Here is a 15,528-nt window from a genome sequence, read left to right on the forward strand (position 1 = left end):
AAGAGGACTGATGTTATTCAAATGTTTGTACTATAATAATTAATTAATGCCAGCAGCCGGCTTAGTTTGCTCAGCTCTGAACAGACAGCCAGGCTCTGTTTGAAGGTAACAAAATCAAATTTTAGATGACTGTACGGATGAAACTAACTAGTGAGCTTTAGAGGTGCTGATAGGTGGATTTTCTCACCTTTGGACAGATACATGCCCAGATATTTCTAATCTTTATGCTAAGCCGACTAGCTGTAGCCCCATATTTATCATCCTAAAGTGGTATTAATCTTTTCATCTAACCCAAGTAAGCATGTAAGTGTATTTCCCTAAATGTATTTCAATTTTCCACCTGCTTTACACCCACTACCTACAGCCTTTATGCAATAAAAACATTCATTTAGAGTGTCTGCACACAGAGAATGTATTCCTAAAGCTATTAAAAAATGTTCTGTACAAAAAGATTTTTGAGAAATGTCTGCACAAGAAAAGTTTCACAATTTGTCAAAGCAGAAATAGGACGAACAGAAGAAATGTTATGTACTAATTAAAACTGGACAACACAACATGGTTTTTAATTGTTTTACTTGTATGTATGCATTTAGAGAGAGTTTGTGTAAGTATGCATCTGCAACTTGACAACTGACATGTTTATATTAGCGCTATAAAAGTTATTATGGAAGCTACTGACTGTATTTTTTTTTTTCTGCACGCTTGTCCTCCTAAGTCTTGTCATGGTCATCTTAGCACAGGCACAAAAGAGGGGAGTTATAACTGTCTACACCTTTGTTCTAAAGCACACAATCATCAGATTTTTACCCTCTTGTGTGTAAAACCAGGTGTGAGAAGTTAAAGAGGGTGGTGAGTTTTCTCGAAGGGGATTTGAAAACTCAAAAAACAATACTAACAGACACGAAGGAATCAGAAAAGACAGTGACTGAACAAGTCGTTTGTGTTGTGTTTAGGTATGTGCGTGTGCGTGGTGTAAGATGCTGCGACAGGCAGCATGGTGTCACTCCTGGAGAGCCCAACCTCCAGAAACCTCCTACACCTACACACCATGACACCACCACACCTCACTGATTAAACAGGACTGCAAGCTGATAGGCTGTTACAGCAGAGTGTTATCATACAGAAATCACTCGCACCATCTTTGATTTTTTTTACAGTTTCTTTGAATATTTGCTGTTTAGCAAAAAAGCAAGAAGCACAGAGACATGAGTAAATTGCGTGTGTGTGTGTGTGTGTGTGTGTTTCCCCATTCATCACGTGTTTGCATCTGCAAGCCCGTCAGTCCATCCATCCGTCTGGGTTTGTGGGTTTATCTGTCAGTCTTCTTGGCCCACGCCAGGTCATCTGATCGCGGTTTCTGCCCTGTAAATCGCTGGATAAGTTGCTCCATCCATCTCCAAAAGCCTAGCTGGTCCAGCGGATAGTTACACCAACCTGGGATGTCAGGAAACATGTAAAAAGAGACAGAAAATGGAGCAGAGTAAGTGGAAGAAGAGCGACGGGAAGGAGGAGATAGGGGAAGAGGATTAGAGAGAAAGAAGTAAAAAAGCAAGATAAGAATTGAAAGGAACATACATAATTTGGAGAGATAAAGGACTGTAAGTAGTGTAGTGTTGTATTTAGTTCAGCATGTTCACGAAAAAGGATTTTTCAGAGTTGACTCGGAGTTGGCACTTTAAAAGGATGCATGAGTCTACATTAGTCTCGTGTTTTACATGCAAGGCTCATGCTTTAACGTTATTGTTCATCATCTGTGACACGAAAACATATAATTTCCACACAGTCAGAGAAAGTTAAAGAACATGTCCTGCTCAGTCATAAAATCCACACACCACAGAGCATCACGCCTGCTGACATGGCAGTCACTTGAACATTCAGTCACGTTGGACAACATTATGAAATGACTTGAAGAATGACACTGATGTACAAGCCGAAGTGTTTTAGACAGATCAGTCCATAGTCTTGGAGCCCTGTGGGGATTCTGCTACTCTATCTAGACATTTGTTTTGTTTGTGGTCCCGCCCACCGTTCGACCCGCATCCACAGGGCCAACACTGGCTCATATTGACCTGTTTCCAACTATCTTTTCTCCGACCTCTGGCTTTCCCCTTCTCTCTTTTCCCACCAAACATCCTAGACTCTTTGATTTTTTTTCTCTTTCCTTCACCTCAGATTTCATTCTTCTGTCCTGAACATCCTTTCTTTTCCACCTTTCTCCCCAACAGCGCCCTAACCCTCAGTTCTTTTATTGGTATCTACCCTCTAGTCTCACCTTCATCATCATATTCATACTAGATTTTAGAGGGGTGGAGGGAAGAGGGGATTCTCCCAGGAGACGTCCTTGGCCCCTACTAGTACAGAAAAACACACATTCACATTTCCAGATTCTTCGTTCTTTTACAGTTTACAGACTTTTAATAGCCCTGAATTTACTGTATGTTTGAGCTAAATACATTGTGCATTAATGTATGTATAGCTGCAGGCTAAAGTACACTTACATGTACAAATGCATACATGCATGATCGTGAAATATTCTCTGTGCATAGAGCTCCAACATACACGCATCTATGCTGAACACATTACACACACGTATGAGTATCACTGCTTTAGAATCAGCCAAGCAGTCCCCTGACATTTAAAAGCTTTTTTACTGTTATTATCAAGACATATACACACAATCTGTACATCTGCATGTAAAGCACCTGCAAAAATGGTGTTTACTTTTTTAGCTCCCACACAGTTGAAGCTCACAATGCTGTTTGCACCCCGGCACCCCTTGTGTGTTCTGAAGAGCTTCTGTAACAGTAAATTTCACCATTGTGAGATTGCTAAAGTCTTATCTATGTATCTATTCATCGATCACAAATGCAGAAATAAAAAAGTCAGGGTGCACACATGCAGACGTGTGCACACTCTGGCAAGAGGCAAATAGAGTCATCCACATGGGTTGTGTGTACTTAGGCTACCCTTGTCTGATGCTCACACACCACCACCCATGACGTGTTTGCATAGGGTCCATGCTATAGCTGCAGGTGTGTGTGTATGTGTGTGTCTGTTTGAGCGCTCGTGTGTCCCTCCAGTGACCTTCTCTCTGCAGGAAGACAGTAAAGCGGCCAGCGGTTTTGTTTGATTTCACTCTCTTTCCCTCAATCTCTAGCTGCACACTCCTCCTTTTTTCCCTCCAAATCCCTGCTTCCTTCCCACCCTCTCCTCACCCTCCGCTCTCAACCCTCCCTCCCCTGTCCTCCACCCCCACACCCCCATTCTGCCTGTGAAGTCCTATTTGTTAGAACAGACAGCCGGTTAGCATTAAATATACATAGGGATTGTCAGCCGGTGGCGAACACAAAGGCAGCTAGGCGGGCCCCAGTGGAATCCTAGCTCGGCCCAGGCAACCAGGCTGGGGGAGCGGGGGGCCTTCACTGTCCCCTGAAGGCCCCCGACCGCCACTAACCCACCTCCCACACACACACACAGACACACAGACAGGTTAGGAACCGAAGAGGAGGTCAAAAAGACATGCAGTACACACAGATGCTCGAGTATGCAGATATATACAAGTGTGTGCATGTACAACACACACTTCGCCTGTGCCAACCCCCTCAACTTGACTCACACACATCTGTCGTCCGCAGGGGCGCAGGGTGACGTACTAGCTCAATCCCCCTTGTGTATCCATCCCTCTTTTCTCTCCCTCCCTCTCTCCCTCTCACCCAGGTGCACACAGAATACTGAATGTGGATCTATTACAGAGGCTTTGTGTCTCTAAAGACACACACGCACACAAACAGAACATTTTCTTTTAGTTATTTATAAGAAACTGACAGACACTCAGACAGACAGACAAACACGGCCGCCATTTTGTCCCAGTCTGTTGAGACTTGTACGTGAAATTTTTCTGGAATCATCAGCTTCAATTGTGGCTCTAAAATGGCTGCTCAAATTATACACACTGTTAAACATATGATAGTGTTCAAAAGTCACATTACACACATTCAGCGTCTTGAATGCAAAATGCTAGGAGGAATGTTGGTTTCCTTTTTGGGGAGGGGGAGGGGTGGGGATTCAGGGGATTCATTATGGTCCAATATTTTTGATGTGGTCTCCAATATATACAGAAGATCTATACATCCTTACAGAGATGTTAACGCTTTCGTCTCTTGTACAAACAACACTGTTGATGGACATGATAGTAGACCATCGGTGGGGAACCTCAGGTCCCCTTTTTTCAGTGATAAAGAAAACACCATAAAATAGCAGACTAACTCCTAAATTCCATCGGAGGTGTTCTGGCCGCGACGTGGCCGGCATCGCTACCATTCTAGACAATGCGTGCAATTCCATCGGGCGTGCCACGGTGCGTTTCAGAAGCATCCCAGAAGCGGCACTCCGCTCTGCTCCAGAGAATACGTGCTGAGTCCATTTTTGACGGACAACACGTCAAGCTGCACAGAGCAGATCGAGGCCGGCAGGATGTCAGACACAGGAATGGTGTAGAAAACAAAGCGCCCTGTGCACACTCCCGATTGTATATCAGCAATGAACACAAAACAGGCAAAATAAAATAAAATACAATAATCCATTTTACTACGTAGCCTACTTACCCATGGTAGAAGCACAAGTATTAAGGAAAAGTTACCAAATCAGCTAAATCTGGGCAAGTGAACAAAATCAGGCAGGCAAAGCGCCCCACGTCTGAACGCTGCCAGTGGGTTTGAAGTGAACAAAACCACATCGCAGCTGTTCCATTTGGTACCTCCAGGAAACACGTTCTTCTGAATGGTCCCTGCACATAGCACGCACATAGCACGCACATATGTGCCTCATGGCGCCTGTCAACACAACATAAGTACATGTGGAGTGTCATGTTTTCCAATGAAATGGACAAACGATTATTTTTTTGTTGAAGCAAGTTGGTTTGTTGGGACGTGATCATAGTGATGAAAAAGACCGATGTCAAGAGTCATTACAGCTTCAAACATGCTAAACTGGATGACCTGCAAAGACCAATGTCCTCGGATAAAGTTAACACTTGGAGCGACTTTCACAAGACCACATTCTGACAGAGATAGTGTTGTGCAGGTAAGTTTTGTGGTGAGTGAGCTAATAGCTAAGAACCTGAAAATCAGAAGGAGAATTTATGAAGGAGAGCCTTGCTGTCACTGTGGAACTGCTAAAACTGGACAGAGTTAAATTGTTCCAAAGTGTCTGGAATATTTCATAGAGATGAAGAGAAAACCTGACATGGAAACTCAGTGATAGCAAGTGTCTGTGTGATTTGGCCTTTGTGGTAGACAAGTCCCTCTCAGAGCTGAACCTCGCGCTAACCGACTGCAGCGGGAGTATCGGGAGTGTAGCATCATGTGTTTCACGGAGACGTGACTGAACGAACTGATGACGGACAAACATGTTGCTTTGGATTATTTTCATCTGCTGAAAGCGGACAGGCGAGCGACGGAGTGTGGTTAGAGGACAAAGTGATGTTTGTGAACAAGAGATGGTATAATCCAGCGCATATTAATGTAAAGGAGCAGGGCTGTACAAGAGACATTGACTACTAGCTGTTAGCATCCGTATTACCTGCCGAGGGAGTTCTCGCATGTCATCGCGATAACTCGGCTGACGCGGCAGCAGCATGCAAGCTCCTGAACACTGTGGTCTCACAGCTGCAGACATCGCACCCCCAGGCCTTCCTCCTCATCTCTGCAGATTTCGACTACCTCACCAACAGACCATAGTATGAGAGGCTTCATGACTAACTGTCGGATGTGTCAGTTTGAAGCACCGGGGCTCCTCAGGGTACTGTGCTCTCTCCCTTCTTCTTCACCCTCTACACATCAGACTTCAGACACAACACAACCAGCTGCCACCCCCAGAAGTTCTCCGTCTATACAGCCATCGTTGGATGTGTATCACAGGGGAATGATTTGGAATTCAGGGAAGTCATCACTAAGATTGTCGACTGGTGTGGACTAAACCACCTGAACATCAATGCCGGCAAGACTTCTGCAAGAAAGCACCACAGACTACACCGGTGTGTATCCAGGGTTTGGACATTGCCCTGTATAGAAAGGGCCAAAGTCGTCTTCATCTCCTGAGAAGACTGAGGTCCTTTGGAGTATGTAGGACATTACTGAGGACTTTCTGTGACTCTGTGATTGCGTCTGCAGTCTTTTACACAGTGGTCTGCTGGGGCTGTGGAAGCTCTGAGAGGGACAGAAAGAGACTCAATAAACTGGTCAGGAGAGCTGGTTCTGTCCTGGACTGCCCTCTGGACACCACTGAGGATGTAGGTGAGAGGAGAATGTTAGCCAACCTCTCCCACCCCCTGCATGACGTAGTGGGGGCCAGCAGCTCCTTTAGACAGGAGACTGGAAACAGACAGCAAACAGACTGCTGCATCCAGTGTCTAAGAAGGAACGCTACTGCAGGTCCCTCATTTCATCAACTGTCAGATTATTCAACTCCAGCATCACTTAACATAAGACTGTGTTGATGTTGAAATTACGCTCATATATATTATATATATATATATATATATATACACACACATATATATACACACATATATATACACACATATATATTTTATTGTTCTGTGCAATAGTAGTAACACTATTTATTATTATTTTTAATCTGAAGGCAGCATACATTGTTCTTTTTTTCCACAGCTATTGGGGCAATACAAACTTACATATGTTTTATATATTTTTTTCTACATATTCTATTTTTCTTTTATATTGTCAATTTTCATTTTGCTTGTATATAGTCCACCTTTTTATTTTGTATTTTGTTCTTATTTGAATGTTGAATGTCTACCTCGGCTGCTATTCTTCTTCCCACTGCTATCACATGCTGCTGTAATGCCCAAATTTCCCCGACTGGGGATAAATGAAGTTTTATCTTATCTTATCTTACTATAACATCTGAACATGCTGGGGAGTGTAAAAACTCCTTCAGGCATTTGGCGAGAGGTTTCTGGACATACAAAGTAAAAATAACATATTTTAACATATTTGCTACGCTGTTTAATGTGGAACCAGCCGTTGTGCCTGACAAAGCAACAACCTTCTACTGTGAGCAGCTCTTTACAAAACTGATTCTCGCTAAGACTCAAGCTCTGCTCAAGGCTGACTGACCCAAACCTGGAAAACCAGCTGCAAATAGCATCTTCATCATCACTACCACCTGACATCAGACGCCTCACCAAAGAGAAGCAGTTCCAGTCAACACAGAGGTTAGTGTGATATGTGTGTTCAATAATTTAGCATGGCCAGGGGCACTGCCAAGGGGGGCTCAGGAGGCCAATGCACCCTGATACAATTGCTGACCATGCCTCAAGTGAGTCCCCCAGATCCCTTGTCTAAGTCCAGCTGAGACCTCTGTTGCATGTCATCCCTCTCTTTCTCCCCACTTGCTTCATCTGATATAATAAGGGCAAAATTGCCCAGAGTCTTGTTCATGATCATGCTAACTATGAATAAGCCTACACTTTCCGCAAGTTGGAGCCTAAGGTACCTCAAAAGGTAGTCTTCATCCAGCCATCCTCTTTAGGGTTTATTTTCCAATTCATTTATTTCTATCTATTTATTCTAATTTATACTTGCTTTTGGTAGTTTTTACTTCAATTTATGTAATGTTCTATTCATGTGTTTGACTTAACACTAAAGAACACTTCCGTAATACCGTAAATAATAGCTATAGTATGTAAACCCGTATCTGAGAAGTGGCAGACATACTATTTACTTGTCATGCTAACACCAGTTCTTACCTGTAGTAATGCAGTAGTATGTCTCATGCGGCGAGACATGGTGAATGCGATGGTGTTTCCGTGGCAACACCAGATGCCAGTCCTGGAGCAGCGTGACCCAGCGTGGGAGGCCAAAATAGGAGTGGCTCCACTTATGAATCTGATTGGTCAGCGTCACAAAAACTGCCAGGGCAAAGACATAGCAATCCCAGGGATAGGACTCCACCAAGGCTTCTGAAAGGTGAAAGACAGGAATTTATATATATATAGAGAGAGAAAGAAAGAAAGAAAGAAAGAAAGAGACAGAGAGAGAGATAGAGAGAGATGAAAGTAATAATAGAATAATTGATCAAACTGTTTAGTGTAATGAAGGGGGCCAGCATGAAGGAGTAGTACTCCCACAGAGAGGATGCTGGCAGGAGCCTCAGAGAGATGAAGAGACCGAGGGGGAGGATGAGGATCAGGGGGAAAAAAGAGGAGAGAGAGAGAGATATGGGGAAGAGTGGTGGCAGGGGAGAGAGGAAGAGAAGACAAAGACAGACAAGCAGGATGATGAGGAGAGAGGACAAAATAGCCTGTAATGTAACAGCAGAAGAGCACTGAATCTCAATGTCTTACAAAAGTCACAGACTGCAATCACAGATCCCCCCACCCAATGCATACACACCCACACATTGCTTTTTTTTTTTAAAAAAAAAAAAAAAAAAAAAAAACCTTCTGCATGCATTTTCTTTTGAAAGACGATACAGGGCCAAGACTTGACACAATAAGGGATCAATCAAAGCTGTTGCATAAAGGTAGATTCATTTCATTGGGCAAAGGGGAGAGACTGGAGGAAAATCCTCAATTCAGTGTAATGAGTCTAACTTGGGCCTAGAGTGAGATAATGTTTAAAAATCTACAGGACTTGTCTTCATCTGGGTAAAAACTGTCCATGTACTTGTAAATGCCCATTAAATGCATGTCATGAAACTTTCCACCACATTCTATTTCTGTGAACAGACCACCGGATCGACCACATGATGCTCCTGCTCTCTGGGGCAGTTACTCCTGGGGTAGCACAAGTGGAAATCGAGAGGACTTTTTAGTGGATTATTGATCATCAGAAGTATTACTTCAGTGGGTGAACAGTTGATTAATTTATTGTCAGAACCAAACATGGACTTCCTCTGTATTTCTGAAACCAATCCTGGTCTCATAAATGTATTTATGTATTTATTTAGACACATTCACTTATATTTAAAAAGTCTCCAGCACTAGCAAATAAGTATGTAGCACTTTTATTATCACACATGAGAATTAATGAGTTCATTCTTGGCTGGAAGCCTCTTCCCAATGAACAGGTGGTCATCTTCTGACTTTATCAGCCTCGCTGTGTCTTCTTTCCTGTTCAATGAGACAGATTTCAGAGCTGTCAGTGAAGGGAAACCAACAAGCCATGAAACACACTCAGATAACAAGCAGAACAATTGACAAGAAGCCGATGTGTTTGCTTTATCAGTGACGGTTCTGGAAACATAACGTGGCCATGTGAAGGATTGTAATCATAATGTCTTTTTTTCACGTGTTTTCGACATGTGAACTTTGTTAAATAACAGTGCTGTCGTCTATATGATCAAATATGTTCCACACATGCTGGGAGGCTGCTGTTAGTGAGATTTATCACATAACTAAACAGGTTGTAGATAAAATACATTTAATCGAAACATGACGGATTGTCATGTTAAGGATAATACAAGAATATTTATTATTGCTCTTTGGAGAACGTAACGTTAACGTTAATTACAGCCATTCATTGCAGGATACTTACACTTGCACAGTTTCTCCGCCAGCTTGTTCAAATGTGACAGCTGTGGGGGCGGAGTCTTCATACCGTTCAGCTGAAAGACTTCCGGGAAGGATGCACTCACGTATCCTAGCTCATGGCTCCTCTTCGATCCTTCCTCACTCCTCGCTCCTCGCTCCTCTGAGCCGTTTGGGACAGCCAGCAAGATGGCGGACCAGAAGTACTTCTGGTTCGAGCAAGTATTGAGGAGCGAGGACACGACAATTAAGAGAAATGAGATGCACCCTCTGTGTCTGTGGTGTGGGTGCGGAAAAAACCCTCTCCTAGAGGCTCCTAGATCCTTACTGATGAGGCACACCTGCTGAACTGCTGTCCATCAGCTCCTCCGCCTGGCAGTACTTCAGTCCCAGCTCTGCTCCAGCATGTTGCTGGATCATTGTTGCAACCACAGTGGGCACTATCTTCAGGCCAAATGTAGTGTATCACACCTTGTAATTTAGTATTTTTGTGTTTTTCAATAATTTTTTCTCCATGTGCCTCAGGATTGGCCCTCATCTGCCTGCCTACCTGCCTGCTTGTTTGCCAACTTAACGTTTTCCTGTATTGGAAATAAAATGCTTTACTTCAGCAAACCTCTGTGCCTGTGTCGTGCAATTGGGTTCACTTTGCAAATCTGTAACAGAATGATCCGGCCACACTTGGACCTTGCAGACACGCGCAGCAACTTGGTAACACATGACGTATTTTATGAGGACCTGCACTTTCTGAAAGTCTTTGATTGTCTCTGGAGGCAGAACTCCTCAGCCTCGCTCTCCTCAGCCCCAGGTTCCCAGCTATCAGACCAAGACTCAGGCCCGGGTTCCCAACTATTAGCCCAAGCATGATCCACGCTGATTCAGCATTTTCCCAGGAATCCCCTTTCTGTGGGAGCAGGCTAGCCATCAAAATGGCCCCCATAGGGAAGCACGGCTCCCAGCAATGTTGTGCCTGGCTGCTCCCCAGCTCCTTGTCCTTGGCAATCACACTGAACTGATCCAATTGTGTGTCATGTCAATTCCTCACACACCTCTAGTTCTTGGTTATCCTTGGCTCAAAATCCACAACCTGCACATTGATTGGGCAAGTCATAAGATCGCCACCTGGAGACCATTCTGGCACTCTCAGTGTTTGCAATCTGCTCCATTTCCTGTACAAACCTCATCAGCCCATAAGTCTGTATCTCCTCCAGATCTGTCCTGTGTACTTAAGGGCTACCATGACCTAGAGGAAGTAGCTGGGCATCTCCCTAGTGCCTCATCGTCCATACGACTGCGCCATCGACCTCCTCCATGGAGGTCCCCTTCCTACCAGTCGGTTATACAGCCTGTCCCATCATGAGAGAGAAATTATGGAAACCTACATCCATGAGTCACTCAGTGAAGGTATCATCTGCCCATCCTCTTCTCCTGTCAGTGCTGGTTTCTTTTTAGTTTCTAAGAAAGATAAATTTCTCAGACTGTGCATAGATTTCAGGGGTCCTTTGTTTTAAAAAAGCATTCACAAAATGCATCTCCAGCACTGTGAATACCCTTGTGGCTCGAAAAGGTTAAGAGATAGTGGCTGATTGTTTGTCCCTGAGAAAACCTGCATTAGAGAAAAGAAAATTCTATGTATCACAATTACTAAACATAACTCCAGCCCTGCAAATATGAACATATATAAATAAATATTGAAACTGTGAATGCGAGCATAATAAAGCTCTTTTCCCACCTGGAGAGCACTGGTAACACAGCGAGGATTGTGTTTTTTGACTTCTCCAGTTCTTTCAACACAATCCAGCCATCACTGCTGAGGGGGAAGCTGGAAAGTGCCGGAGTAGATTGTCACCTGACTGCATGGACCATCGACTACCTCACCAACAGACCACAGTATGTGAGGCTTCGCGACTGTGTCTCGGATGTGGCAGTTTGCAGCACCGGGGCTCCACAGGGTACTGTGCTCTCTCCTTTTCTTTTTACCCTCTACACATCGGACTTCAGACACAAGACAACCAGCAGCCACCCCCAGAAGTTCTCCGATAATACAGCCATTGTTGGATGTGTATCGTAGGGGAACGATTTGGAATACAGGGAAGTTATCGATAACTTTGTTGACTGGTGTGGACTAAACCATCTGCACAACGCCAGCAAGACTAAGGAGATAGTGATAGACTTCCTCAGGAAAGCACCACAGACTACACTGGTGTGCATCCAGGGTTTTGACATTGAGGAGTACAAATAGATGGGGGGTACACCTAAAGAATAACCTGGACTGGTCTAATAACACTGATGCCCTGTGCAGTCCTTTGGAGTATGTAGGACATTACTGAGGACTTTCTATGACTCTGTGGTTGCATCTGCAATCTTCTACACAGTGGTCTGCTGGGGCTGTGGAAGCTCTGAGAGGGACAGAAAGAGACTGAACAAACTGGTCAGGAGAGCTGGTTCTGTCCTGGACTGCCCTCTGGACACCACTGAGGATGTAGATGAGAGGAGGATGTTAGCCAAGCTGACATCCATCATGGACAACCCCTCCCACCCTCTGCATGACACAGTGGGGGCCCTCAGCAGCTCCTTCAGGGACAGACTGCAGCATCCACCCTGTAAGAAGGAACGCTACTGCAGGTCCTGTATATCAACAGCCGTTAGAGTGTCCAACTCCAGCGTTGCTTAACTTAGCACTGTTTTCCATACTCGGACTGTTTTTTGGGTTTTTTTTTTTTGCAGCAATGTATGATCTATCATACACCTAGTTCCTTGAAATACTGCTCTTCCTACTCTCATTGAGTACTGTACATATCAATACATAATAGTATTCTATTGTGACATAGACATATTTATTTCTGTGCAATATCATTAATGCTGTAGTCATTTTACCCATTCCATGTGCAACCTGTGTATCATCTGTGAAATATTACAGTATTCCTGGCAGCATAATTTTATGGTATAATTTTTTTTCTACAGTTCTTGCATTTATATATATATATTTTAATACTTGACATAAGCCCTTTCTATGATTGTACATATTTATAGTCAGCTTTTATTTGTATTTTGTATTTCTCTGTTTCTATTGCTGCTTTTTTTTGCAACTGCTGCTTGAAACAACCAAATTTCCCCAGCTGGAGATTAATAAAGTATATAAACTAGAAATAAGAGTACTTGTGCAAAAACAGAATTTAACTGTTATAGTTTGGTAAATGGTAAATTGGTTATAGATTAATTTGCTGTTTTTTTCTCCATGAACCAGTTAAATGTCTAACTTTCATTCACATTTACAAATTTGGTATGTTGCTGCATTGACTTCGGCTATTCAATCATTCATTTATTAATTGTTTATTCTGTATTCTTTGTATTTAGTAATGGTGGTATTTAGCCTATTAATTGTCACATCCATTTCTTCATTTACTTGTATATGTAGTAGTAATGAGTTGTGTATTTCAGTAGTTGTTCTGCTCAGTTAGTTACTGCCTTTGTAGTTAGTACTAATGAAATGTTTGAAACATTATGGCCACTGTCAAGAACTATGTAGCAACCTTTCGATTGTCAATTCAGTTTCTTTCCCCCTTTCATGTTATGACTGACAGTGGCTCAGTTTCTCCAGTACAAGGCAAAAGTCTGTTCGGGACCTCTGAGCCGGTTGTGCTTTGCACAATGTCAAAGGATCCATCATAAATTATAATCTGTAATGGAGTCTCCAATCACAGCAGTATTTGGCTTAGCAGGTGTAGAGCTACCAGTATTTACGCTGGTCCTTGTAAATCAGGTGGGAAGTTCGGTTTGCTATAATGGTAGTGGTGTGACAACCTTGTTAGTATTATCACACCTTTCGTCACTCAGGGTCAGTGGATCATACCTGTGCTGCAATGAGTGTTCAGGTGATGGAGTGAGCACTGGTGCTCTCTTATTTGATTTCTTACTGGATTTGCCTGTGCTGTGGAAGACGTCAGACCAAGTCTGGCTGGGGTCGATGCTTTGGGTCTGGCGCTGGTGCTGTGCCAGTAAGAAGTGTCATTAGGGAAGGCTGGTTTGGGAGCCTCAACAGCTGGTCCAGCAGCATTAGGACACATCCGGGCAGTGTGTTAGCAAATCCATGCCATGGATTTACAGATAATATATTCCTGAGCATCCTGTCCATTTTCAACAGACTTGTACAGTAGCTGCCACAGTGTTGTTTGATACAACGTTTCGGTCTTTAAAGGGTGTGTCGCCCACACTCTGCACCTCACAGATTTTGCTATGTTGTCCCCTTCCTCAGCCCAGGTTTCCAGAAACATGCATGAAAACAGCGTGAATCTCGGCTATTACTGTTTGAACAGCATTTGGATTCAGATGCTGATGCTGATAAAGATTCTCAATTGAGTTGCCAACACTGGTTAGTGAGTCTGAAATACGTCCATTTGTTTCTGCTACAGCGTGTCTATCACACCACTAACTCTTGTTATTCACTTGAGTCTTTCTGTCTGTTTGACTTACAGCTGTTGTCTCTCTGCCTACCTCCATCCCTCGTTCCCTGTCTCAGGTTAACACATCGATCTCTTGACCCCAGTTCAAGTGCAGACATGACAGCTGGAGATGTCACCTCATGGCTTTCAGCTTTTTCCATCTACCGCTGTCTTTGTCTGGTGACCGCCTCACACTGTGAGGAGCTTGACATGACAGGTTTAGATGTCATCTTAACGCTACATGACCCTCTGCCACCCTCATCCCCAACGCTCTCTCGCTCCCTGTTCTGCATGCACTCTTACCCTCTGTCTCAAACTCTTAGCAGTGACCTCTTAAGGTGCAGATATGACAGGTGTAGATGTCAGTGCCTCTCTCCCTATCTGTCACATGACCTCTTGACTCCCTGTGGTGTGTGACATGACAGGTGTGGATGTCACCTACAGGTGAACCTCACTACTGCTTTGCCCCTCTAATCTTCCCTCCCTCACTCCTGTTCACTGGTCCCTGCTGCAGACAAGCAGTTGACCTTTGCAAGTTTCACCTTTGCTCATCTTCTTCTTTTCTTTATATTTAAAACTTCTTTACATTCTTCCCAGAATTCTCTTCCTACACATGATTGACTGTGTTTATTCATTTCCATTCACTATCAGGACTCCCAATACATGCTCGCTGGTAAGTTGATTATTTAGTTTTTAGGTTTTTTTACATTTTAATGCATTGGCTAACCTCTCATGAATGTAGTCAATGGTTGTATTTTATGAAGACTGCATTAGTTTTAGCTCTGTGTACCTAATAAACAGGAAATTACATATACGCTCATAGGCTTGAAGGAAATGTTATTCTTAAAGTAGTGGAGTGCAAATAACAAATCCCACCAACAAAAATCCAGACAAGCTCTCTTCTACATTTTGGGAAATATGTAAATAGAGTACACTGGAGGCTGTGGCTCAGCAGTAGAGAGTTTGTCCCCTTATCAGAGGGTCTGCGGTTTGATTCTTGGCCCCCTTGGCTCCTCTTCATGTCTTTGAGCAAGATACGGAACCCCAAATTGTTCCTGATGCTGTGCCACCCGTTTCTGAATGTGTGTATGAATGGCTCATGTTTTGTGCTTTGAGTGGTCAGTAAGACAAGAAAAGCACAATACATCCCATTTACATGGGACATATATCAATTCCCTTCTGTTCAGCTACTGGTCTTCACATTGTGATGCATTTGGAGGGACAGAAAATCAGTTCTCTCCAGCAGCGACAGGCTGGACCTGGTCTTCCCTGGGCTCTATGACATGGTCTGCTTCTGGCAGTGGAATACCCTCTCCAAAAAATTCAAGTAACTGCAGCGTTATTTGTGTTGTGGAGCTGAATGTTGATGGCATCACTGTCTGGATAAGCATTTGACTCTGTGATTCTTGTGTGTGTGTATGTTTTGAGCAGTGATCATCCACTGAAGTTTATTAAGCGCTCCCTAATTGAACACTTGTTTGCCTTTCCTGGCCTGCTTTCTGCTTTCCTATTCAAGGAAAAACTTATCTACCC

The 15,528-nt window shown here is 43.5% G+C and overlaps 1 protein-coding gene across 1 annotated transcript in view; it reads right to left on the reverse strand.

The window, feature by feature from the left end:
- Positions 1–623: 623 nt before the first annotated feature.
- Positions 624–15,528, reverse strand: part of si:ch211-212o1.2 (uncharacterized protein LOC492735 homolog) — a 47,165-nt gene continuing 32,260 nt past the window's right edge. Inside the window, exons 5-6 of the mRNA XM_041939043.1 lie at positions 7,772–7,984; positions 624–1,434 (exon numbers count right to left, since the gene is read on the reverse strand). Of these exons, the coding sequence (XP_041794977.1) occupies positions 1,310–1,434; positions 7,772–7,984 (338 nt within the window). The 3' untranslated portion in view covers positions 624–1,309. The remainder of the gene's footprint in view (positions 1,435–7,771; positions 7,985–15,528) is intronic.

This window comes from Chelmon rostratus, chromosome 6 (assembly GCF_017976325.1).
Source record: "Chelmon rostratus isolate fCheRos1 chromosome 6, fCheRos1.pri, whole genome shotgun sequence".
In the NCBI taxonomy this organism is placed as follows: Eukaryota; Metazoa; Chordata; class Actinopteri; order Chaetodontiformes; family Chaetodontidae; genus Chelmon; species Chelmon rostratus.